The following is a 26731-nucleotide window of genomic DNA, read 5'->3' as shown; positions in this document are numbered from 1 at the left end:
ACTGGTCAAATAAAATCGTTCAATTTCATTGGGCCGCAAGACTCATTCAATTTCGTTCAAGCCAGCACCAAGAGCTGGTCAACCATTCAATTTCATTAATGGACAAACATTTTCCAAATGTTTGCATTCAAATTCAAATTCTATGTTATGTGCTTATACTCATTCGTTGCTGCCTATAATAAAGGCAGATACTTTCAGGGAAAACTCATTTCTACACTGGTTTGACGTTTAAGCCCACCGGTTTTGAATATAAAATGGATGCCCGTGGCCGGTACAGAGCAAGATAACTAAAACGACCCCTAAATTTTAAGCTTTTTGTTTCCTTAAAAAAACTTCTTAACTTCTAATTTGACATGTTCCGGACATTAGCAGAAACAAAGAAAACAACATAAATACCAGTGCAACAAAATCTCATGGCTAAAGCAACAGATTTAGTTTTCATTTAAAAGTTATCGGATACAGGCTTTGACTTTGAGGGTAACAAAGCAAAAGAACAATTATTTCAATTAAGAAAAAAAAAAAAAAATGGTGCAAATAATAATGTAAATGAGCTATAATTCCCAGTTATCTCATAAAGCCATAGCTCATCTTTAATTTGAATGCAAAGAAGTTTAAATTCGTTGCACTTAAATGAAAAAGAAAACTCAAACTAGCAGCAAAATCATGTTTGCTTCGGTGAGTCAACTCAACTTAGAATGGTCAAAGTGCAGTCTTGAATACCTATAAATGAAATAGAATGACTGAAAGCGAATCTGAACGAGAAAAATGCAATCATGTGTGCACGAAAACTAAATTGAATGCATTAAGAGCTAAAAAGAAACCCTATTTTTTATAGTTTGAGAGGATTAGGGGAAACTGCGTTAATTTGAATGCATGTTAATGAAATTGAATGATTTATTGCTGAAATTGGCCGGGAAAACCTATATTTTTAAAACTACAGAAAACCATTACGAGATATAAAAAAACAATTATTTAAGTACATCACTAAATCACTTCAGAGTGAATTTTTGTTTAAGATGATGTATACCACCAAACGCTGTTGGATGCTTCTTACCAAAGGTTTGTTTTACCATTAATTGTCATAGTGGTTATCACGTATACCTGTTTTGTAAAAGAAAAACAAAAGAAAAACAAACAAAAACCAGTGTCCACAGATTTACATTAAACTTGCACCGTTTGAAGATAATGTTTAGTAGAACGCCAACCTTAGAATATTACTAGCTGAGGTGCTGTAGAAATGAATAAAACAATGTCACCAAAATACGTTTGACATGCTAAAATAATGTTTGCCTTTAGAGAGAAAACTAATTTCCTGGCTTGTTTTACTAAAAAAAAAAATTAATTACATCACCTCAGCAAGTAACCTTTTAAGAGGAGCGTTCTACCAACATTATTTCCAAACCGTGTATTAAGTTTAATGTTTATATGTGGACAAAGTGTTTTTGAGTTAACAAAAGTACCCAAACCCTTTAAAGGATTTGAGTACTTTTTCAAAATGTCCATTTGAAGATAAAGCTTCCCTTAAAATATTACTTACTGAGGTGCTGTAGTTTTTGAGAAATGAGTAAAACAATGTCATGAAAATACGTTTGTAAATGCTTAAAATAATTTTCATGACATTGTTTTACTCATTTCCCAAAAGCTACAGCACCTCAGCACGTAATGTTTTCAAGAAAGCTTTCTGATATCATTATCTTCAAACTGTGTAAGTTTAGTGTAAATCTGTGGACATTGTGTTTTTTGTCCTACAACAGTTACATACACTATTTAATGTGACTAAACAGATATGTGGAAGTTGAGGCTGTCATTTGAGTGAAAAGAAAATAGTAAACATCCTTCCTATCTGTTGTCAGGTATTGAACTTGCCAGATCCAAACTAATTGTTCCCGTTTTTTCACAAACTGAAGCATTTCAAGCAAATTAAATTACTTTATTCAATACCATCTTTTGTAAGTTATGAGCGAATCTGTAAACATTCTTATTTCCAATCTTAACAATGCTGTGCACACCCTTTAAGTGGCCCGTACCAAAAAAACACACAACGGAACCATTCACAGCGAAAACAAAAACCCCATAATTCCCTGTACATTATTGGTAAAGACAATCTACTTAATTAATTCATAACAAAAAAGGTTTCATATTTCATTCAATTGATTAGTTTATTAATCATCAAATTCATTACTAGCGAATCCAGTGACCCCTAATCCTGTGACCTTAAATATCGAAGCAGCCAAGGGTTGCTCGTTTTTCACGATTTCATCGCTGATTCCTGCTCGAGAACAAGTCACGTAGAGTTCGTCCAGGTTAGGTCCCCCAAAACAACAGGAAGTTATGTTGGTTACTGGAAACATGACGGTTTGGAGCTTCTCACCTAAATAATTTCGAGTAAACAAAAATATATAAAAAAGAGTCCATGCTTTTAAATCGATTTGAGATTTTAAAGAAACCACAGTAAGGGCCGAGTCACACTGCAGCGGTAACGAAAGCAATAACGATCACAACGTAAAGAGAACGCATTCTATTGGTTGACTTGCTCCACACAGAATTCGCTATCAACCAATAGAATGCGTTCTATTTGCGTCGTGATCGTATCGTGTTCGTTATCGCTGCAGGGTGACTTGGCCTTAAAGGTCATGTTTTTTTCTGATGTGCCCTTTATAAAGTTCGCGAGGGAACTGTTCCAAATTCAGGAGGACAGAAAACTCAATTTCTTATATCCCAGATGCAACTATTAAAGTTGTTGTGGTCCCCGCTGCTAATTAATGAATTCAAACTGACTCCTACAATGAGTACAATATACCTGAGGTGTTTCCCCGTCTCTGGAAAGGACCGAGTACTAGGTGCTTTTGTACACTGGAAGGGTTCAATACCCAAATAAAATATGGTTCTTTCCCAATATTTTGATAATGCTGAGCGTGCACGACCCCCCCCCCCCCCCAGCCCCCAAAACCAACAGCTTCACTCTTTAAAGGCAGTGTACACTATTGGTAATTACTTAAAATAATTATTAGCATAAAACCTTGGACGAGTAAAACTAGACACTATTGGTAATTGTCAAAGATCAGTCTTCTCACTTGGTGTATCTCAATATGCATAAAAAAATAACACGCCTCTGAAAATTTGAACTCGGAATTTGCGAGAGAATAACGGAAGAAAAAAACACCCTTGTCACACGAAGTTGTGTGCTTTCAGATGCTTGATTTCGATACCTAAACTCAGAATCTAATTCTGAGGTCTAGAAATCAAATTTGTGGAAAATTACTTCTTTCTCGAAAACTATAACGTTACTTCAGAGGGAGAAGTTTCTCACACTTTAGTAAGTAAGGTTTTATGCTAATAAAAGTCGAAAGTCGAAAGCTATCTGGCAGGCATATTACTTGATGGAGGCCATCGCCTCCGCTGCCCTGGTCATTGCCTTGGTGCCCCTTAAAATCCTCCCATAGAAATTCACAATTCCCATACCAATCAGAAAATGCCCTTGTGCCCTGGGCCTTTCAAAAACAAAGCCTCATACCTGACTGGAGTTTCTGAAAGTTTAAATACAAACCTGTGATAGGGTTGTAGCGATTCACTCTTGAACTGCTGTAGCATCCTAGCCACAGCATTCCTTCAGTGTCCATACACATACCGTCTGGCAAACCTTCCTCATCCGTAAGCTTAACAGCTGGTCGTCGATTACCTACAACATATTTATAAAGCATCATTCATAAATATCTCAAACAGTTTGTCTATTCTTATTGGTGGAGAGCGCATCACGTGGGGTGTTTAAACGGTTGATAATGCTGTTTATAACTGGTTGTTTTCGGATACGCATACTACGCACACGAATGCATATCCGAAAACTGTCTCAGTGCTCAAGGACGTAGGAAAACGGATAAGTTTTTACATAGTTTCATACTTTATTACGTCTTTTAATCAAAAACGCATTTATGAATGGAATAAAAGAGCAGTGACTCGGTTTTTAAACTGCCGTTTAAAACCTTGCAGGGTCGTGGCCGTACGATAAAGGCCCGAGCCGAAGGCGAGGGCCTTTATCGTACGGCCCCGTCCTGTTGGTTTTAAACGGCAGTTTAAGAACGAGTCGCTACCCTTTTATTCCCTTACTAGTATAACTAATTTCCAAAATAACTGGGATGTCATGGTCGAGCGTTCAAGCGAACTGGACTCAAGCTTTCATGTTTCTGGTCAGAAGAGTGTGGGTTCGAGTCCCGTTTGTGGCACTTTGTGTCCCCATGGAAGACACTTGACCTCTCATAATTGTTTCCTTATTTGGATGGGACGTAAAGCTGTACGTCCTGTGAAGTGAAGGGGTTTGCCACAGTAATTCCGGCAGTGGCTGCATACATGCAAGAGTCTCATAATTTAAGACACTTTACCATTGCTTCATCCTTCGGATGAGACGTTAAGCCGTTGGTCCCATGTGTTATGTAATGCATGTTAAAGAACCCAGTGCACTTATCAAAAAGAGAAGGGGTTCGCCCCGGTGTTCCTGGTCCGATCGGTAGCTAATTGCGCACACCTTGTACAAACATTACATGCAGTATCAGGATTAGGTCTCATCATTATTTAAAAACATGGTCCCAAATCATGCAGGAAATACTGTATGTTACCAGTGCCAGGAGATCACTGAGTGACGGACACATGTGCGCTATATAAGAAGCCACAATTATTATTGTTATTAAAACATAGCTCTGCCTATCCTGTTAAAAACAAATAATGAGCACTGATGAGCACTACTTTGATACCCCAACCTACGGGATGTGATAAATTGCTATCCAAGAACCCAGTGTTATTATACTGACAACCAATGAACACTTGTGGTTACTTACTTATTTCACCAGTTTCTAGATTGAAGTCAAATGCCTCAATCATCCTGGTTAGGGAGTCAATGTAGTACATGATCTTATTATCAAGACTCCATGCAATCCCGTTGGAGATGTCTAGGTCTTCAGCATGTTTTGTGACTGACTTGTCAGGATGTAGACAAAAGAGGGAGCCCTGTTTTGGTAGGACGACGGCAGGACTTGACTCAGGCCCCATGGTTCCTATGTTGTATAAAGTTAGGTAGCGCAAGTTGATATATTTGTTCAAAATAATGCAATCATTCCTATTCTTTATGCTATAAAAATAATAGATTAACTTACATCCATAATTTATTTCATTATTTTTTGCTGACATCTTGCCCTTGATTTATTTGTGTACTATGTTGGGGCTCAATTTATTCAGCTGTGCTTGATGTTTCTCTCTAGTTAAAGGGGCACACCGGCTGAATTGGACTACAAAATAGACTAAGATATGACTTCACAGGTCTTCCATGAATGGAGAAGAGCAGTGTCCCTAAAATAATCATCAAATTTAGCCCTTTTTGGGCATTTTTCAAAAACCGTATGTCGCGTGATAGTTTGTACCACAAAGTGGTTAGAATAATCACGTGACCTTCCGAGTTAGTTTTAATTCGAGCCGTAGAAAAGGTAATTCGCTGAACCCATTTTTTTTTTTTTTTTTTACAATTCTTCATGAGTGTATATGACAAATAAGACTGTATTCAGACTATGTATTCGTAAATAGTGGTCAAAAATCGAACGTAAGATTAGCATTCAGAGAGTCCGTGTCATCATGACCAACAGGCATATTGCTTTGTTAGAGGAATCTATATGAAGATTAAGTGCATACTTAATCAGGTTTATGGAACACGGGAACCATGCGTGCATCCCTTACAGTTTGTTTACAAACAAACAGTATAAACACAAAGTGCAGCTTGGCTTTTACAACCCGATCCCTGAGTAGACAGGGTCATGTTGAGTAGACACGGTGTGGCTATTGTTCATTGGTTAAGCGGACCGCGCCACTACGTCATCGCCTCATGCCTGCTTTGTTCATGAAGACGGCCCCTTGTTATTTTAGTAAGCAGTTTGAATTTGATACATTAATGTTAACACTGGTCGTGAGCAGGATGCATGAGGATTATGAATGTTTGACTATTTGCCAGATCAGTGTTTATAGTTTAAAGTAACAACAGACCAAAAGAAAATGTGGGTGTGCTCGAAAGGTTTTGGTACTTTTTGTAGACCAAGATTGTTGCCTTGACATGATTGCCTACTCAACATTGTGAATGAAGATGTATCTATACTATTAAATGCGTAACCTGCGCCATCTTGGATTGAAAATTAGAAGGTCCAGTGGCATGGAATCCTTGTGGAATCCAACACGGTTGTATCGTTACAGACGTCGGGTTGCAAGTCTACAAAACCCTGCACCGAACTCCCTCTTACGAGTTGTCTGATTGGCTTGAGTCACGAGCGATATCTCCTTACATGTGTGGTTGTCTGGTTTTGATATGGGCCACCTGTTGGTCGAAGGGGGAAGCCATAGGCTGCGCACAGAGTCACCTCTGTGGTTGTCTGGTTTTGATATGGGCCACCTGTTGGTGTCTAAGGGGGGAGCTGTAGGCTGCACACAGAGCCACCTCTTTAGGTTTGAAGTGGGTGGCAACCTCGGACTCCCATTAACATTCCAGAGTGACTCGTTGATGTTTCGCAGAGGGGTAAATGGCATTGTGTATATACCATTTTGTACAGGGGGGTTTAATTTCGGGTGTTAAATAAAAAACATTAGGCTTTAATACATGCATCTGTTACATATGTGTTTATTACAATTAAGTCACTCATGTAGGCCTACCCAACTTTCCAGCATTTCTTAAACGCATCAAACAGCAACCCGTTGTTGTGAAACTTTATTTGTTCCATTTAACTCTGCACCATTAGTGGTACAGTCCATAATGTCACTCCCACACACAGAACGTATACACGCAAAAGTTGAAACATTTTCAAAAAGAAAGTAAATGCATTACTGATTCTTTTCATATACATTGTATAGGTTTTTCCAGTTAAACCTACAAAAGAGTACATGAAATCACCGTTTAAGAATAGTATGCTTTCATGGTTACGAACTTTGTGAAACATCAACGGCTGTTTTGAAGCTGTAAACGAACATTCCATTCAAAGTTCTGAAGCAACAAAATTGTTAGAACGCAGTTTGGTTAGGACTCGGGATGTAGATTTTGCCAAATCCTTTTTGTATTAAGCAATCGGCCGTCGGGTTTTGTTATCGAAAGAGCTCTCATGTGCAGCTGAATCGGGTACTTTTTACGAATTAAAACAACAAGGCAAATGTTTTCTGCAAGTGAATTAAGTGAGAGGAAGTAGGGGTAGCTGACAATAAAATTACCGTTTCTATTAGTTTAGTTTGTATAGGGTTCCACAGATAATTATGATAACATGATTATAAAATTGGATGTTTTATCAGGAGACTTCGTCACGCGGGGCGCGCGCCCCGGCGGATGTTGACCAGAAAGTTTACATTAATTGATATGACAATAAACTAAAAATTAATGAGGCCGACGCTCTGTTACTCCCAAAAGCGGTGGTAAAAACAGTAGATTAGATGTTGCACAGCATGTTCCGAAAACTCGCTTTATTTGGTGCTCGGACAACTTTGTATGCGTCGTTGGACGTACGCTCAATAAATCACTATGAATGGGGCCTTAGACTAAAATCGTGTACACGTCATTGGAAACAAAGCAAAAATCATTCAACAGTTATAGCAACCAATCATTAAATATATTTATTTTCAATACAATTTGCAGAAATTGACTTTGTCGTTAAAGTCCATACCAACTGGCGCGGTTTTTTTTTATCTGCTGTATACCAGAACTTCTTCGAAGCTTCCTTTTCAGTCAGATAAACTCCGTGGCTATTAGTGGCTGTGATTATGAGTTTGTTTTAGAAGAGGGTACCACTTTCATACAAGCCTTTTTAGTCGGATTTCTCCTGTGCTATTAGCAGCGGTGATTATTGTTGAGGGGGGAGACCAGACTTAGACCACTCAAATCCGTGTAACTGAATTATACCAAAATGTGCTCAACACAATAAAATAAGTGTGTCATTGGAGCAGTGTACGTGCTATATTTTTAGTCGACTAAGCATTATTACCCTTACAGTCATCTTAGCTGGGAAATACTCAGTGCAGTGGATAAAATTGACACAATGACAAAAGCCGATTGAATTAAAACTATGCGTAAATGACGCGAAACATAATCCACATTACGGATAATGCGTTGGCCCGCTCGATCAACACTAAAATATTACGAAATACCCTACATATCATGCCAATTACCATCATTGCCAAGTATACCCATCCCCAATATTAAAGCTCAATTCCAGAAACGAACACCAATTCCTTGAGTTGGAGAACGCAAGAGAGAAGGTGAGGAGGGGAGGCGACGCGTCGCGACGTTTCGCAACTAAGTTGTGCACGCTCAACAATTAATTTTTATCAAAATACAACATTAATGACAAATTTCCATACCGATTATAAATACAATTTCTAATCCAATCCTACGAAATGATTATTACCTGTAAGAATACCTCCCTTGCCCCCACATTACCTTTTACAACATTTGTATACTAGAATCCTCCTCATCTAGCGGGGTGCCGCGCGAAGCGCGGCATCCCGCTAGTGTAATATAATTTACCTTTAGAAGTTTCAGCTTCATTAATCACAAACCACACAGCAATGCTTTCGGAAGAGTCGTGTTAATCCGTTGTAAATGCTAAAATAACTTTCGTTTCACTGATTTTGTGTGTGTGAAAGTGATTTATTCATTTCTCTGCAACATCTCAGCAAGTTATAATTTTGAGGGGGAGCTTTCTATCATAGTCATCTTTAATCCATGTGGTTTTAAAGGCAGTGGACACTATAGACTGTGCAAGTCTCGCGCGGATTTGAACTTCCGGGACCATTGTGGTCCCAACCTTATGGAGTTTTACGTTGGGGAGATTTTGTTTTGTCCATTACTTTAGTTTAATGTAGTTTATGACCATAAAAATGACATATGTTGTTAAAAATGTAATACTAATTACTATCATATATAAAAGTAAAAATAAAGTCAACATAATAACGAAGAAAAACCGATATTTAAACTTGACCTCGGGTCAGGTTACTTGTGTAAAAATTAAGAATTTGTGCCCATCTCCGATCACGAAACTTACGCAGACGCTTGTTTTGGTCGCGCGGGGTGAAAAGCCTTTTCATTGGTCGTTTAGGCGTCGGCTTCCTCTTTAAACTGCGTCACGCGTTTATCTAACGCCCTTGCGACCATCGTGCGTCCGCGTATAAACCAGCTTTGAGTAGTTTCACATTCGGGCGAAGATTTACAAAAGGGGTTTCAAAAAGTTTAAGATCAAACAAACATCCTTGTCCCAGAGTTTTACTTTTGTCTATATATAGACTTTAACCGATAATTGTGTATTTGTTTAAAACTGCTAAAACTAATTTAAACAAGTTCTATATGGTATTTTTGTTGTTCAGATTCGGCATTAAGAATAAATTAAAGCAAAGATTTGATTCATAAAAAAATAAAGTTCTTCAGTTGTCGTGTTTTCTCGCGCCGGTGCGCGCGAGACTTGCACAGTCTATTGGTAATTACTCAAAATAATTATTGCCATAAAACCCTTCTTGGTGACGACTAATGGGGAGAGGTTGATGGTATAAAACATTGTGAGAAACGGCTCCCTCTGATGTGCCACAGTTTTCAAGAAGGAAGTAATTTTTCACGAATTTGATTTCGAGACCTCAGATTTAGAACTTGAGGTCTCGAAATCAACCATCCAAACGCACACAACTTCGTGTGACAGGGGTGTTTTTTTCTTTCATTATTATCTCGCAACTCCGACGACCAATCGAGCTCAAATTTTCACAGGTTAGTTATTTTATGCATATGTTGAGATACACCAACTGTGAAGACTAGCCTTTGACAACTACCAATAGTGTCCAGTGTCTTCAATATAAAACCTAAAGACACAAATGGTACAAGAGAACCACAATTGCGAAACCTTTTCAAGTTGATGATCATAACTTATAAATTGAACAAAATGATGTTTGACTTGATGTAAAAATGACTGACCTGCCCAAAATCTACCCTTGGCATCACATTTCCCATCGTTGAATCTGTTGTTAGGTAAATCCTTATCCACATTGGCAACTGTTGTCAATGCACCGGTTGACCAATCGAGATATGCAAATCGACACTTGGAGGCTAACATGATCTTGCCGGACTTTGTTTTAATAACTGTTCCTACCATTTCACCTGGGTAAAAAGAAAGAACAAGTTAGCATGAAATAACAGTTATGAATAGTTATTTGATTATTTTAACCGATTGAACATTCACTGTTGAGCTGTTAGTGACAGTGGGGAGGTTTAGCTGCATGTTACGCGAGCAACGTGAACGTGAACGTGAACGTGAACATCAGTTAAAGGAACGTTACAGAATTGGTTTTACCAATAACATAGTTGCTGGCAGTGTAAGCACTTTATGTAATCCATCATATACATAAACTGACAAACCTGTAGAAGTTTTAGATCGATCGGCCATCTGAGTCCCGAGAAAATAGTGAAAAACCGATTACACTTTTGCCGCTAAATCATTCGAATATCCATGCACGGTCCAGGCTTGCAAATTTCCATAGATAGATTTTGAATGTCGCCCTCATGCGTTTCAGCACGGACAGCCGTTGAAATACTCATTCGTACTCAGGGTTTTGCGAGTTGGCCGTTTGCGGTTGTATACTGAAAGGTCACCGAAGGTTCATCTGCATTAATAATAGACCTTATCGCAAATACCAATGCGCAAGCGCAGACTGTTGAATGAGGTGCATTGTGGGATAGATATGAATCAAATTTTGCTACCAGCTAGACCACAATGCACCTAATTCCAAGCTTTACGCGCGCGCCCCAGTATTTGCGAAAAGGTCTATGAGGCCCTCCGTCACACGCGCGGTGTGTGCGTGTACAATCATGTATGTGTGGTTAAAGGAACACGTTGCCTTGGATCGGTCGAGTTGGTCTTTGAAAAGCGTTCTGTAACCGTTTGTTATAAAATGCATATGGTTAGAAAGATATTGTAAAAGTAGAATACAATGATCTACACAAATATGCCTCGAAATTGCGTGGATTTCTTTTTACCTCGTCGACTAACACGGTCGCCCAGGAAAAAATTCCCATTGAGTCCCATTGATATTTTGAATGGGATTCAATGGGATCCCATTGTTTCAAGGGGATTCAATGGGATCCCCTGTGGATCCCATTAGATCCGGTTGAAGATGTCCCAAATTCCACCCCAATCCCATTGTATCCCATTAATCCCATTCAAATTTTCAATGGGATCCCATTAAATCCCATTGATTTTTTTCATTGGGAATTTTTTCCTGGGCGGCCATTTATGGGAGTCAAAATTTTGACTCCCATAAATGGCCGACCGTGATAGTTCGCGACGTAAAAGGAAAACCGTACAATTTTGAGTGATACTTGTGTGGATCAGTATATTCTACTTTTAAAACATCTTTCTAACCATATGCATTTCGGTTTCAAACGCTTTTAATAGACCAACTCGTCCGATCCAAGGCAACGTGTTCCTTTAACGTCAAAAGAGCTCTATGTCTTTGATACATACAGCATCAGCATACTCTTTTACTACTTCAACTTGAACAGGGATGATGGTGCTCACGGCCGGGGGGGGGGGACACTCCATCAACAGTGGAAAAATACGCCAAGCTCATAAACAATTGTAAAGTACTGCCGATGAACATGGAGAAAAACCTGTTAGATAATTTATAACAACATGATAATTATGAAGTTTATTTTCATACATTTGTGTCGTGTCTAATTAGATAAAAAAAAAGAGGAATCATTCACAGTAAGATAATAAAAAAAAATTAGAATCTTCCTCCACGATTGACCAAATAATCATGGAGGTACCGATCCATGATATAATAGACCTAATAGCTGCTTTATTTTATATTTTTTTATGTAACTGGCACAAAACCCTCTCGTCGGAGGGAGTTATGGACCTACAATGCCATCACTCATGAGCTCTATGTATGAGTTCCTCAATTACAAATGAAATGAAATTTTGTCGTCTCCGTGGAGCTATACCTACATTGTATTTTATAAGGTAAAGTACATGGATTATGTGAAAACGTAAACAACGACAACAAAATATACTGGGATCATCACACATGACGGGCGCAAAGCAACCCGGGCGGTCCGCGCCTACACACAGCCGTCGGGCCGCCGGCCATGCGGCAGCCGGCGAGCCCGGACGCATCCCTCCACACGGAAACTATAGCCATTCTAAAAAATCTATCTCTTTTTCTTGACTAATTGTTCTGTTTCGAGCAACAAAAACAGGGAAAAAACTTTAGGCCAAAATCAAGGTTGAAAGGGGGGTTACGACAAGTGGTTCTTTAACTCGGTATACTGTACATAGCCTATATATTGCCTCAACAATGTCTTTTGACAGTGGCAATGGCAGTTTTATCCTTATCGTTTAGGCTCACGTGATTCATTTATTTTTCTGTATTTTTTTGTATTTACACACTTATTTTTATTAATCCATATCGGCTTTCTCAACCATGGGTCTTGAGTAGAGGTAGAATGTGTGTTCCTATAAGTGCATAACAGGGGGTTAGTTCCATTATAATGAAAATTTCCTCGAATAAAGAATGGAGGATAGTAATTATATAGCATTTAGTTTACAGAAGATACTTTTTTTTAGTTAGCAACAAACGCAGCTACACATCACAGTACACGCACCTGTGAATGAATGTTGTATATTATTGTACAACACAGTCGTCCTAGCTGTATCTCGTGTAATAGCCTACAAACTAAAATGAGTTCGAATTCTTCACAAGTGGTTCGTGCCGATGAAGAAGTGTGGTCACCTGAATTGGAAGGACAAAGTCAGGTAAGGAATCGATGACATAAATAGCCCTCTCCCCCAACCCAGTGTTGTGTTTATGTGAAATCTAAGTTTCTGACTTTAGGAAGAACGAGATGCAATTCGTACACATCTATCCATGCTTACTCAAGCACCATGAATATGACAAATCCAAGGATACAATGGCCCTATAGAGTGTAGTTTGGCTAGAAAAAAACTCAGATTTCAGTAGACAAAATAATTTGCCAAAAATAAGTTATTATACTTTCACTAGTCATGATGGGCTCATGTGTGCGCGTTATTTGTGAAGTGCGTGCGTGTGTGCATGTTTAGAGTGACCATTATTCATTTTAATCTTCTGCTTTTCTACACTGATCCAATAAACCTCTCAACCAAAAAGAAATCGACAAATTTATGTTCGAGGTCCAGCTTTGTAATCATATTGTAATTGTTGCAGTCGCATCTTGGTAAGCCTTCACATCATCTCAAGCTATTTATACGCAAAACTATTTCTCTGATGATACTGTAGATGATACATACTTTTATGAAATTATTTATAAACAGACAGTAAGCTTTCAGACTGAACTGAATTATTTTCTTTTTAATCATTAAATTAAAAAGATCATGTCTTTAACCTACATACTACAACCAGAGGAAGGGAGGGCAGAAGTGGGCAAGGCAGACGAGCAAGGGGACAAGCTTAGGCACAGTAAGGGGACAAGGCAGCACAAGGTGAGAGGCATCATCAAGAGGGGGGAGAGGAAGGGCAGCCAGGGGCACTAGAGGCAGAAGGGTTTCGGCACTGCAACCTCTGCCACAAGCCCAGGCCGTGACTGTTCTTCGTAAACAGAGGCAGCAAAGATTAAGGGTAAACATCAATTTAAAATTAATTCACTAGTAGTGTGTAGTAACTTCAATTACTGACTTAACTCACTGGATTAGGTTAACGAAACCATGTGTACATGACTTTAATAAACAACAAGATGGATGCCAACACAACTACAAAACACCTTTTCTACAACCAGTCAATAGAGGGCGCTAACACAATAATCAACTACAGGTTATCACAACTCCTCCTCCTTTAGATAATACTTAACACAACAACTTTAAGGAAACAACAACTTGAACACTAGAACATTAAATCCAAGAGAATTAGTTTCAGAACCAACACCTACGGGTCTGTAGGAAAACATACATTAACCTATTGGCTGGTTCCATTGTTACATGAGGAACTATTATTAATCAACAACTGTTTCCATGGTAACAAAAGAAGAACTGTGTTTTTTAGAGTCACAGATCTGGAAATCCATAGAGTTCAGGTTTGGTGCGAACGCGTGTGGATCTGCGAAGTTCAATGTCTGGTTCTGTGTTCTGTGAGCCTGTCTGCTCTGCTGGCATTGGACTTGGCTCTTCCACTGATGGTGTACTGTCAATCTGTACAAGTGGTTGTTCACCAACCATTTCCTCCCTCTCCGATGAAGGAATGGGCCAATTTGGCTCCAAACTGGGTGTGGTTGACACATCTCGGAAACGCATTTGATCAACATGGCGTCTCCACACACGACCATCCTCAAGTAGGACTGTGTACATAAGATGGCCACACAATGATACTACACGCCCTGCCATCCATCTAGGGCCAGGCGCATAATTATGCACATAAACGGTGTCGTTCACATTAAACGAGCGAGGTTTTGCGTGTTTATCATGATGTTCCTTCTGTGCACATTGCTTGTTGGTTACTCGACGTCGAAGATCCGGACGGACCAAATCAAGTCTTGTCTGCGGTCGACGATTCATCAACAATTGAGCTGGGGAAATTCCTGTCGTGGCGTGTGGCGTGGTGCGATATGTGAACAAGAATCGTGACAACTTTGTCTCAACAGTACCCTCATTCATACGTCTCATCGCGGCCTTAAAAGACTGAACTGCACGCTCAGCCAACCCGTTGGATGATGGGTGGAATGGCGCGGACCGGACATGTTTAATGCCATTCCTTCTCAAGAATTCCTGAAACTCTGCACTGGTGAAATTACTGCCATTATCGGAAACAATAATATCTGGCAATCCATGTGTCGCGAAGGTCTGACGCAGCTTCTCTACTGTAGCCAGTGACGTTGCACTATGCATAGCATGTATATCTAGCCATTTGCTATGTGCATCAACAATTATGAGAAACATTCGTCCCATAAACGGACCTGCATAATCCACGTGAAGGCGTGACCATGGACGCTGGGGCCACTCCCATGGGTGCAGTGGTGCAACTGGTGGCGATTGACGTGAGGTTTGGCATGGCGAACACTGTTTGACTTTACTCTCAATGTCTTTGTCCATGCAGGGCCACCATACATAACTGCGACCCAACGATTTCATGCGTGACACTCCAGGGTGCGATTCATGTAACTCCTCCACAAGACGCTGGCGACCCTGTGGGGGGATGACAACACGTGACCCCCACATTATGCAGCCGTCTTGGATGCTTAATTCTGTTTTACGACAGATGTATGGCTGCAATGCTGAATTTGCACATTCTGCTGGCCAACCATTCATCACAAATGATCGCACCTGTGACAGTACCGGGTCTCGGCCTGTCCAAAGGCGAATTTTCTCTGGGCTGACTGGTGTTGACTCCATGTGATCCATGACCATGACATAATCCGCTGGAACTGGTACATGCGAAGGTGTATGGGGTAATGGTAATCTGCTCAGTGCATCGGCATTACCATTTAATGACCCTGGTTTGTAGACCAACTGGTAATCATAAGCGGAAAGTGTAAGTGCCCACCGCTGAATTCTGGATGATGCCATGGGGGGTATCATTCGCCCTTCACCTAATAAACCGAGCAACGGCTTATGATCAGTAGATATCTCAAACTTCCTACCGTACACATACTGATGGAACTTTTTTACTCCAAAGACCATTGCTAATCCTTCCTTGTCTAGTTGCGAATAATTACGCTCTGGTGGAGACAGGGAACGTGATGCGTACGCAATTGGATGTTCTGTTCCATCGGACATTCGGTTGGCCAGCACTGCGCCCACACCATATGGACTAGCATCACATGATAGCACTAACTCCTTCTCTGGGTTGTAATGCACCAGAACTTGAGCTGAAACTAACAATTCCTTAGATTCACGGAAGGCTTTATCCTGGGCTGTGTCCCATGACCAGCGGGTGTCCTTCCTCAACAAACAGTGCAAAGGGGCTATGAGCGACGACAAGTTGGGCAAAAACTTTGCGTAGTAGTTGAGAATACCCAGGTAGGATTTTAACTCAGTTACATTACGGGGGACTGGCGCATCCTTTATCGCTTGCACCTTCTCCGTTGTGGGATGCAAGCCTGTTGCATTTATGCGATGTCCGAGGTAAACTACCTCTGGTGCGAAGAACTTACATTTCTCCTGTTTCAGTCGGAGGCCTGCACTTTGTAGTCTGGTAAGTACTCGATCAAGATTAGCAATGTGCTCTGATTCAGATTTACCTGTAACAAGGATATCATCGAGAAATGCCACTGCTTGGGGAATGTCAGCTAACAAACTTTCAATGGTCCGTTGGAAAATGGCGGGTGCAGCTGAAATTCCAAAAGGCATTCTCGTATACTGGAACAGTCCACGGTGAGTGTTAATTGTCGCAAGTTCACGCGATGGTTCATCGAGCACAAGTTGCAAGTAAGCATGACTGAGATCGAGCTTGCTAAATGTCTGACCACCAGACATTGCAGCGAACAATTCCTCCACTCGAGGAAGGGGGTATGAGTCAACATTAGCATCCTGATTTACTGTGGCCTTGTAATCTCCACAGATTCTGATTTGCCCATTTTCTTTAATCACTGGAACAATGGGTGCTGCCCAACGCGAGAATGTTACTGGTTCAATGACACCACTCTTTTGGAGTCTATCGAGTTCATCTTCCACTTGTTTTTTCATGGAGAAGGGCACGGTTCTCGCCTTACAGAACTTGGGCTTTGCATCTGTTTTGATATTTATTTTCACAGGTTGTCCTTTTAGTTTACCCAAGTCATCCCGAAATAACTCTTCATAATGATTCATAATCTCAGCAGTCGAATCAGTGTGCCTGACATGGTGAATTTCTTGCCACGCTAACTTAAGATGGCGCAGCCAATCTCGTCCGAGAAGATTTGGTCCTTGACCCGACACAATGAGAAGTGAGAGTTGAGTCTTCTGATCGTTGTGTTCTACTGTGACTGAACACGTACCAACCACAGGTATTTTCTGGCCTGTATAAGTTCGTAACTCGACGTGTTCCCCGGTACGAAGAGAAGGTTTCTTGTGCTTAAATATGGAATCATAAGTGGTCTCACTCATGATGGAGACAGAAGCACCAGTGTCAATTTCCATTGAGACCTTACATTTGTTTATCAGTACATTTGCGATAAGCGGTGGCTCTTTGTTTTGTGCCGAGGTTTTATACATTGTATAGTTAGCTTCTGCATTCACAGGGTTTTCGAAGTCAGGTTCCATGCAGTACGCTTTATCCTTGTGGACTTTTGACTCTACTGGGGTGGAAGACGATTTACCACCCCGACAAACTTTGGCTAGATGTCCCTGTTTTCCACAGTTATGACAAATATACGAACGTACTCTGCAATCATTTGCAGAGTGATCCGTGCGTCCACATCGATAACATTTAGTGAAGTGTGTACCTTGTTTGTGGGGCTGTGCTTGTTGTGGATATGGCCTTGTTTGGTTAGGCCCCCTGGCGCTGGTACTACTAGCAACTTTATTGGCTTGCTGCAGGGGTCCAGCGGCCACTGGTACGGGCAAAGACTCGAGGTTTCTTTGAAGGTCTTTGGCATTCTTCATGGCTAGCTCCATGGCTTGTGAAATTTCCCACGCTTTCTTGAATTTAAGGGAGGGCTCTGATAACAGCCTTCGTTGCACTCGCTCATCCTTTAAGCCACATACTAAGCGATCACGCAACATATCCTCTAGTGTAGACCCATACTCACAGTGTCGTGCGAGACGGCGTAATTCAGCAACAAATTCTGCAGTTGTCTCTCCTTGTTGCTGAATGCGTGTGTTAAACTTATATCGCTGAACGATTACCGAGGGTAGTGGGTTGAAATGATCCTTAGCAATCGATATCAGTTCATCAAAAGTCTTTTCTCCTGGTTTTGCTGGTGCTACAAGGCTTGATATCAACTTATATGTGTCAGCACCACAAACACTTAACAAAATAGCTATCTGCTTACCAGCATCCTCTACATCGTTTGCTTCAAAAAACTGCTTCAATCGTTCCACATACAGAGGCCATGCTTCACTGTCCTTTTCATCTTGAAATTCACCGATATTCCCAAAGGTATTCATACTGAGATTTCTTCTGGATGTTCTCCCTGTTTAGCAGGATCCCATCCTCGTCGCCAAAATGTAGTAACTTCAATTACTGACTTAACTCACTGGATTAGGTTAACGAAACCATGTGTACATGACTTTAATAAACAACAAGATGGATGCCAACACAACTACAAAACACCTTTTCTACAACCAGTCAATAGAGGGCGCTAACACAATAATCAACTACAGGTTATCACATAGTGGTACATAAGTTGGGCAAAAATATTCTAACTTTTTATTGACATTTTAAATTCCTCATCAATTATTTACTACACAGAAAGGCCTATGATAAAAAAAAAACCATGTAAACAGAACAAATTTACTACTAGAATTCTGGGATTCACCCCCCCCCCCCCCAATCATAACTTTCGTTCTGGCTCTACCATGGTTGATAAATCCCTCGACAATCAAACTGTAGAGTTACATTAAATAATGTTCACACCTAAGAACAACAAAATCCAAAGCTCTTGTTGGACTTGATTACAATCAATTCAATTGTCAAATCTGTCAAATAAATAATTAAATACCAATGTTAAAACACATCAGCCATGACTGCTAGCAAGAATTGTGGGTATACAACTAGCGCAGATAATTGGAATGCACAAGTTTATTTTGAAGGTAAAACAAACCCACATGTACATTGTATATTTCTATTGAAACTTATGATTTTGTAGACTTGCAGACTACTTGGACCCCTTTTATTTGCAAACCACCCACATCCAAGTGTTTATCCAACATACTGGGATTCATGTACACAGGTGTACATAGATGGATGCTGTAGGTAGTGACAACCCTACAGCACGAACTGCATGTATACAGCTCATAAACCTGCACAATTTCAGTAGCTACAAACCCAGAACATATTTTTTGTAGTATACTGTCATCAATGTAAGGTTAGTCTGATAATATAGATAGGGAATCAAAATAATTAAACATTGCCAATTTCTAATTACGCAGGAGGGCATTGCAAATATGTCAATCGAAGGAGTTCGGCAGTTGCTGCTGCAAGCTGCAGAGAGAAGCCCAGGTCTCATCTTCGACATTTTGCACGAGCAACCACAGCAGCCAGCCCAACCTCGGCCTGCTCAAGATCTAGAGTGGTGTACGTACTTGTACACATTGCTGACCAATGCCAACAGATGAGGAATGTATTTGTTGCAGAAATACACATGGGCATTGCCTTTCTTTACATCCAGTATGTACATTTAGCAACTTTCAATCAATACTGCACTTTAAAGGCAGTGGACACTATTGGTAGTTACTCAAAATATTTATTAGCATAACACCTTACTTGGTAACGAGTAATGGGGAGAGGTTCATAGTATAAAACATTGTGAGATCTAAAAAGATCCAGTGTAGACCCGACCATGTGAAGGCAACCTCATCTTCAAGTTGTGCAGCTTCTTCCTCATCCTCGTCGGCTATTCCGTGGACTTGTTCAGCATGTGCAACCACTTGAAGTCCTTCACAGCTTTTTCTAAAAAATACATGGAATAATGTCAGCTGTGTATAGAATAATGCCAGTTGCGTATGTACAATAAAAGTAATTGCATACCGGTACTTTAGTTTAAAAAACAAGACAAAAAACTTACCCTATTTTACATGACATCACTGGCTTCCACAAATCGTCATCTTGTAGGGTTATATCACCCTCAAATTCCTGGGGGTAAATAAACTGGCCATCAACCTTGTAGTTGACACTGATGCTAAATTTGAAAAAAATAAGAACACAAAAATGTCATGAAACGTACTCTAAAGTGACGTAGTTTTCCAGAAAGTAGTAATTTTCCACGAATTTGATTTAGAAACCTAAGAATTTGATTTAGAGGTCTCGAAATCAAGCATCCGACATCCGAATGCACACAACTTTGTCTGACAAGGTTTTTTTTTTTTCATCATTATTATCTTGCAATTTCGACGACAAATTGAGCTAAACTTTTTACAGGTTTGTTATATGTTGAGAAACACCAAATGAAAAGACTGGTATTTGACAATTACCAGTGTCAAGTGTCTTTGGAGGAGGTTTGAAAAGATTAATTTTATTATTAGCAATGCAAAAACATAGAAGTAAAATTAACTTACAATCCAGAGGAAATGGAGTCACTGTCATGATAGTCTCTAGTGATTTTGTCTCCACAGGTGTTGAACTTGAAACAGCCATTGGTAGGCCTCTAGATGTGGAAATAAATAAGAAAGCTTTAATTAATATTGTCAGTGAGTGACTGAACACATTCGATACAGAGGCCAGTCTAATTGTCTAGATTTTGTTTTTCAAGGTTCCCTTAAATTATAACATTATAATAAATAAAAAGGTGGGATCCAAAAGGTGAAATAAAAATAAAATCATGAATTCACAGGGATTTCAGAGTGCTAGTGAGTTTTGACGGTGAAGATTTTCTTAATGAATCTTTTCTTTTTTTCTCGATATGATGTGGATGATGTGAGGGGTTTGTTGGATTCTAAAATACAAAATACTCACTTCATAGGGCTGGAACTGGAGGTGCTGCTTCTTCTCCTCGATGGTGCATGTTGTTGGCCGACGACGTATTTATCCAGTAAAAACGTGGCCAACCTACTAAGTACTAGCACACGACATTTTCATTTCTACTGATGTTCAACGCCATCTCTGCATAACGGAAACTGGAAGCTTCGTCGATGTGTTTAGCAGAGACAGCGTCTTTTTATGGTCCTTGTTATATTTTGCTTTAGATCTTTTTTTTTTTTTTTGCACTCTCTGCGAGTGTCGGACGGCCCGTTTTTGGTACGATCATCCATTGTTGCTGACAAAATATTGGTTGATTGCATCGGTAGTCCCCCGGCGGCGGCGCGCCGAGTGTGGATGGAGTGTGCACCAAAAGTATTCAATGGGCCGTGCGTGTGTGTACTGGATGGGGTGCACGAGTTTAAGTTAGTCTAGTTGCTGACCACATATTCCTTGACCTCTTTTAATGTAAACATAGGTCAGAGATTTGGGGTGTGGGAGCCAGACTACGTGTATGTACACAACACAACCTCGTATGCAACGGTGGGTTAACTTGGCGCGCTCGAAAAAAGTTTTTAAAGTGTTATGGGAGCGGCGAGATCGATCATCATTCAGAACGACGATTGCTGCGAACCATAGAAACCGACCGTTCGCGAATTATTTACGTGTGCCCAATTGAGTGAAAAAACAGCTTTTATTTGTCGTGTGAGGGCAGTATCTACGAAATTGATTCAAAAAAATGAATAAAACGCTACCGGAGCGATAAAGTCCGATCGTTAAATTACATTTCTTTCTTTCTCATCAAATATGGAATTTTGGACGGAAATATTTCAAGGGATGTTTCCTACTATCATCATCATTAAACCGTGTAAGTGTTATGTAAATCTGTGATCTTAGGAATTTTTAACGAGGTTTTTTCTTACCAATTCTGTACCCCCCCCCCCTTTAATGTGTTGTAACAAATCTCAAGTTTTTAGCAGACGTAAAGTTACAATTTGTCACGCCAGGAACGTACGTACACACGTCATACGTGAGCATGAAAATGAATAAAGCCTAGCAACAACATTTGCTTACGTAACCTTTCTTGACAACTAATGACGTTACACCTTATTTTTTGTTTTGTATGATATTGAAGCAAGTTATTGTATGATATATGAAGCAAGTTATTTGTAATAATATTGATATAGGTTTTCTCGATCAATTTCGAAAAATGAGCAGCCAATTTAACCACCAGTTTTCTATTTCGCACGAAATCGAATGCTACTAAAAAAAGGTCATTCGATTTCATTTTAAGACTATTCAATTATACTTTTTCGTCAATTCTGATAGTTGTGTAGTCTTAAAAACGCTTGTTAACTTGTTGTTTCCTTATACGAATATTAAAGGCATGCGAGTAATGTTTTGGCACTCTTGAACATAATATGCCAAGATGTCTGGCACGCCAACAGATGGTTGGTGAATATTTACAAAAAACAACATCTGGAAAAACATTCAAAAAAGAAACCCCAAAAAACATTCAAACACATTCAAATGTCAGGTCTTGGTCAGTTAACCATTGGAGGTCTCCAGAAAAAATAAAGAAGAAAACAACCCTTATGGGGCCCAAGGTAAAGTCTACTGGAAACATAAAATAAAGAAAATAAATTTTCATTTTTTGAAAGATTGATTGTTCAACTCGACTTCACCTTTTTGAAGGGAGCATTCCATCTTGAACCTGTGAAGGTACGAAACGGTTTGCCTTATACAGTCTGTTTAATCGTATTTCTTTATAGTCGTACTTATTTGAATGCTCGGTGAGCGAAACTGGTTGCCTCTTTACGCAATTGAAAATGATTAAATCAGCAAAATCTCTAGTCGAACCAGCTTTGCTAAATTGAATGATGATTGTGTGTCACGAAAAAGAATTAGTATGCTAGGAACTTAAATGCCTCAAAACGAAATTGAATGACCGAATTCTGAATTTGAAAAGCAGTAAAAACCGGAGAGGCAAAATAGCTTTAATTCGAACGCATGGCAATTAAATTGGCTGCTCATTTGCCGAATTTGACCGAGAAAACCTATACTATAATACAAAAGTGCAGGCCGCATTGGCTATAGTAATGATAATATCCAACAATAGTTTCAAAGTTCAAGTGTCAAGGCATGACCGTCATACTGATATGTGCTTGGTAGACCCAAATGTAGCCTTGATGTCAAAGGGTCTTTATTAGTACTAGGACGATGTACAGCTCACTTTATTTTCTAAACTTTGTCAATACGACCGAAAAGGACACATTTCAAAAAAGGAGTACTACAGCGCCTAAAATAATTTACTTGAGTGTAACCAATGGTATACCAGAGAGTATACATACCCACGTTAACCTGTTCATGGCTTCCGTTCGCAGGGTTGTAGCGATGTACTGTGTGCCCTAGAATGTCAACAAAGTAGAAGGTCTGGCTAGGTACATCCCAGTACGGACTCTCCAGTAAAATACCGCAGTTTTTCACCACAGCTGTGACTGACATTATGTTGAGTTTCTTCTCTAGCTTCTCAAAAAAGCTGTGATGAGTATGAGTGTTGTAGAAACAACGGGGTGCCAACAACGAAAGCGATCTTTGACCAGCGGGAGGTACCCCGCAACACTATGGAAGTAGTAGTAATAGTAGTCTTGGTTTCAAGACCTTGCGCGATCACACACAACCAACGTTCCGATCTATGCACGGCAACAACTGTACACGCTTGTAATGAACGAACGTTCCTTCATTTTACAAGTGTGTGCAGTAAGTTGTAGTCTTGGCCCAAGACTATGGTGCTTGATATTGGATAGTGTACTGCGCGCAGTTGTAATAGGCCAAAGCGCGCCCGCCACGGTATGGTTTAGTTTATTGGACGGCTTGGAATCTAGACTATACTGTAGCTTGCCATTATAGAATCCCTACCTACCTACCCTATTTTTGGGGGGCGTTACGCCAACATAACATGCTTTTTGGTATGCCTTTATTTTGTAGTTTATTATTCTTAAGAGGAGAAAAGAGGGCCATCAAAACAAACATGATGTAGCAATGTAGAATGTTCCCATAATAATAGACCAGTCAAATCGGCAGATTTGAGTGAGCAATCAAAAGGCAAAAGGCGAATGTCTAACCTAAACTAACAATATAAACTGGGAAAAGGCTGTCATAGGGGTCGACTGCCCTCAAGCCTTTGGGGATTATTCTGCCCCAGCAAAACGAAAATGCCGAATGGAAAGTTAAAGTTCGACAATAAAGTCTTTCAAACGTCTGGGTTGAGTAAGTGACGCGTTTAGGAAGCTCAAAGGTAACACTCAAAGGTAACACTTTAAGCCATGGGCCTGCCTATCCGAGGGCCTGCCTATACTTTTCACATGAACACAACTGGTAGTACTGGTGCGTTTTTAGCTTTCTAAGTGCAACAAAAACCATATTAATTTGCATATTTAATTACAATGTCCACATAGGGTGTACATCAGGCACTTCAGGTATAATTATATAGTAATTTCAACACTGCAATAATGAGGTTAAACAAATAGCTGATAAGCGCCTGGTGTCCACGTAATGTTTACAACCTTATTTATCGCATGTGCCTGGTGTATACAAAAGTGAGCATGTTACTTCACTGAAGAATATTTTTAGCCAACAGGCATTCGTGGTTAATGCACAGTTAAAACATATTCAGAGAAAGTATGATGGCTTCGAGAACAAAATAAAAGTGTACACATTATGGTGTACGTCAGGCACAGTGTGGTCGGGACTAGAATCTGGAGCTGGATTGGCACTGTCGGAAACAGCGTCGGACCCACTATCGGCTGGAGTGGATAGTTTATTTGGGAATGTCTGGCGGTTCGGGGGGTGAGGCACAGGTTCAGAGTCAGCATCGTCATCGTGGGCACGGTCGCGAGAGGATGGGAGGGTACGATCCAAATTGCAGAGGGAACTTTGTAGTACTCAGAGTTCTTGACACGGTACGAGGTGCTCATGGAAGCCGTGTTATCGGGAGCCAACAAACGGATGTTGCACCACAGACCATTGACAGATGAGACGAGGTAGCGATTTCGTGCACAAGACTAGCTTGATGCGGTTGCTGGAACCACACTTCGCGTGCTGACAAACCTCAGGTTACGAATACGGGAGTTCTGAAGCCAAGACGTCCAAACGTCATCAAAATATAAATCATCATCTGAAATGAAAATGACAGCTCCAGTTAGATTTTGTTCCAGCAAAACCAACAGCAGCCGAGACACCAAAACCACAACCACATGCAGCAGCATACCAGCTAGTCTTGGTGCAAGACGTTTCTCGTTTCCCTTTCACGCACACCGCGGTCAAATTCACCAACAGCGCGCGCGCCGACTCACCTGACTTTAGTCCACTCACCATAGAGTTATATATGAGAACTAGAGAGCGCACTGGCCTAAATACGCGCCCCGGCATGCGCTTATGCCGCCATTTTCTAAGTTGACAAAACTAGCATCTCACAGCGTGTGTTTGTGCGGCCATTTTGTAAGTTGAACAAACAGCATCGCGTGAGCGTTCAATAAAAAAAAAACTCAAACGTGTATTTCATATTCAACGCGCGTGCAGAATGACGCGCTTGTCATCTTGCGGTCCCGTGGCGTTTGTGCACTCGTGCGCCCTCTAGTTCTTATATATAACTCTATGGACGTTTTCGAATCGAAGGCTCAGGCTCAGGCTTGGGCTTCAGATTGATGCAGCCATTTTGAAGCCGCGTACGAATCGGAGGCTCCGGATCGGGCCTTGAATTTGAGGCTTCGATTTTGGCTAAAAACAGCGCCAGGCGAAGCCTCTTCAAGAGGTGGCTTCGCCAGGCTTTATGACGTCACATTCGTGATGATAAAACTTTTTCTTGCGGCAGCCATTAAAATCCTCGGTTACCGTTCAATAAAATTGACAAATTTGGCTCTTTTGAGGGCGTTTCACTATTGATAACAACAGTCTTCACCTGATATATCACCCATGAGAAGGCGAACAATTTGCATCAATGATATTAAGGTAAGTTTTGATATAAAATGTAATTTTTGATGATAATTTACTTCGCGTTAAAAATGACGGATACAAGTACGTGTGGCCGATAAACTTAGTGCTGCATCTAATTCGTGAAAAGTGTATTTTGGTTTTATTCTCAACATTTACTGATGAAGATAAGCTACATTCGGGAATTATTTGACAGGATAATATTTGTGAAAGTAGGGCCTTTCTTCTTAACTTGTTTATGGTTTTATTTTTCGTTGGCAGACATCAAATTCCTTGTCTGCTGATTAAAAACGAAAGTTGTTTATTTTTCATTTAAATTAAATCCCCAGGCCGAGAGCTGGATAGTGATATTAGTTATAAATATTAACCATTTTAAAAAAAATAAACGTTACATTGAACATTGTTGTTACTAGTAGTATGTGCGGCGTATATGACCCCGTTTTTGTGCGGTGGATCATGATCCACATGTCATGTGGATCATACATCAGCAAAGGGGGGGGGGGGGGGGGTCGTCGGATGTGGGTGTCTGATGGGGTGTGACGAAGACCCCCCCCCCCCCCTCCTTTTTTTTTTTTACCAAGACAGTAAGTGGGAAGGTCAAAGTGTAAGACTCAATAGTTAAGATGATACGCTGTTGAGTATTAGTCCAATTTTAAGATCAGGTAGGAATTTGATTTGTTTTTAAACATTTCTTTGAGTGTACGAGTCCGATAGTTCTGTTGTCGTCTGCTATGTTTTAATCGTGTTCGAACTTGCTCTCAGTTGCCGGACCGGACAACAAAGACAACCGAGCGGAAGGCCCAATTATATGTACGTAGGGTATGTTTCTGTGGACAAGTGCATTGCATTAATTCTATCCTTTGTTTCTAAAAAAGAAAAGAAGAAAAACAAATCTGTGGCACGCCACCACGAACCATTATTTGAGTATCAAATGTATACGTCGAATAATTGTTTTGTTTACTCTTTGTATCGTTGCATCCGCAATTCGGCTTTTTGACAACCATGTTTGCATTTTTAATAAACCAATAATAATAATAATATTAATAATAATAATACACCCTTGTTTTTGGTTTTTTTTTTTTTAAGGTTTAAATATTGTGTACATTACAGTAATAGTATCATAATCGAA

At 40.1% G+C, this 26731-nt stretch overlaps 1 protein-coding gene and 1 long non-coding RNA gene across 2 annotated transcripts; both read right to left on the bottom strand.

Annotated features, from left to right (window-relative positions):
• Positions 1–1626: 1626 nt before the first annotated feature.
• LOC139948333 (regucalcin-like) lies at positions 1627–23239 on the bottom strand. The gene is made up of 5 exons (XM_071946468.1): positions 22962–23239; positions 9965–10147; positions 4830–5045; positions 3548–3679; positions 1627–2371 (listed from the first exon to the last, which is right to left on the bottom strand). Exons 1-5 carry the CDS (start codon positions 23113–23115, stop codon positions 2163–2165), a joined length of 894 nt encoding a protein of 297 aa, XP_071802569.1. The 5' UTR covers positions 23116–23239; the 3' UTR covers positions 1627–2162.
• Positions 18989–20841, bottom strand: LOC139948334 (uncharacterized). Its single transcript, XR_011787434.1, has 4 exons — positions 20608–20841; positions 20211–20299; positions 19721–19834; positions 18989–19605 (listed from the first exon to the last, which is right to left on the bottom strand). It is a non-coding gene; the product is annotated as an uncharacterized lncRNA (long non-coding RNA).
• Positions 23240–26731: the final 3492 nt, after the last annotated feature.

The sequence above is a fragment of the Asterias amurensis genome, chromosome 15, assembly GCF_032118995.1.
Source record: "Asterias amurensis chromosome 15, ASM3211899v1".
Lineage (NCBI taxonomy): Eukaryota > Metazoa > Echinodermata > Asteroidea > Forcipulatida > Asteriidae > Asterias > Asterias amurensis.
The sequence above is the reverse complement of the archived record's forward strand: the minus strand, read 5'-3'. Positions and strand labels throughout refer to the sequence as shown.

What these genes read in the sequence shown, in the direction of transcription:
- LOC139948333 (XM_071946468.1), bottom strand. Translation starts at nt 23,115, where the DNA reads ATGTCAGTCACAGCTGTGGTGAAAAACTGCGGTATTTTACTGGAGAGT. An exon ending in CAAGGGTAGATTTTGGGCAG is followed by an intron (nt 5,046 to 9,964) that starts GTCAGTCATTTT and finishes TATACAACATAG; the next exon opens with GAACCATGGGGCCTGAGTCA. An exon ending in TCTAGAAACTGGTGAAATAA is followed by an intron (nt 3,680 to 4,829) that starts GTAAGTAACCAC and finishes AATATGTTGTAG; the next exon opens with GTAATCGACGACCAGCTGTT.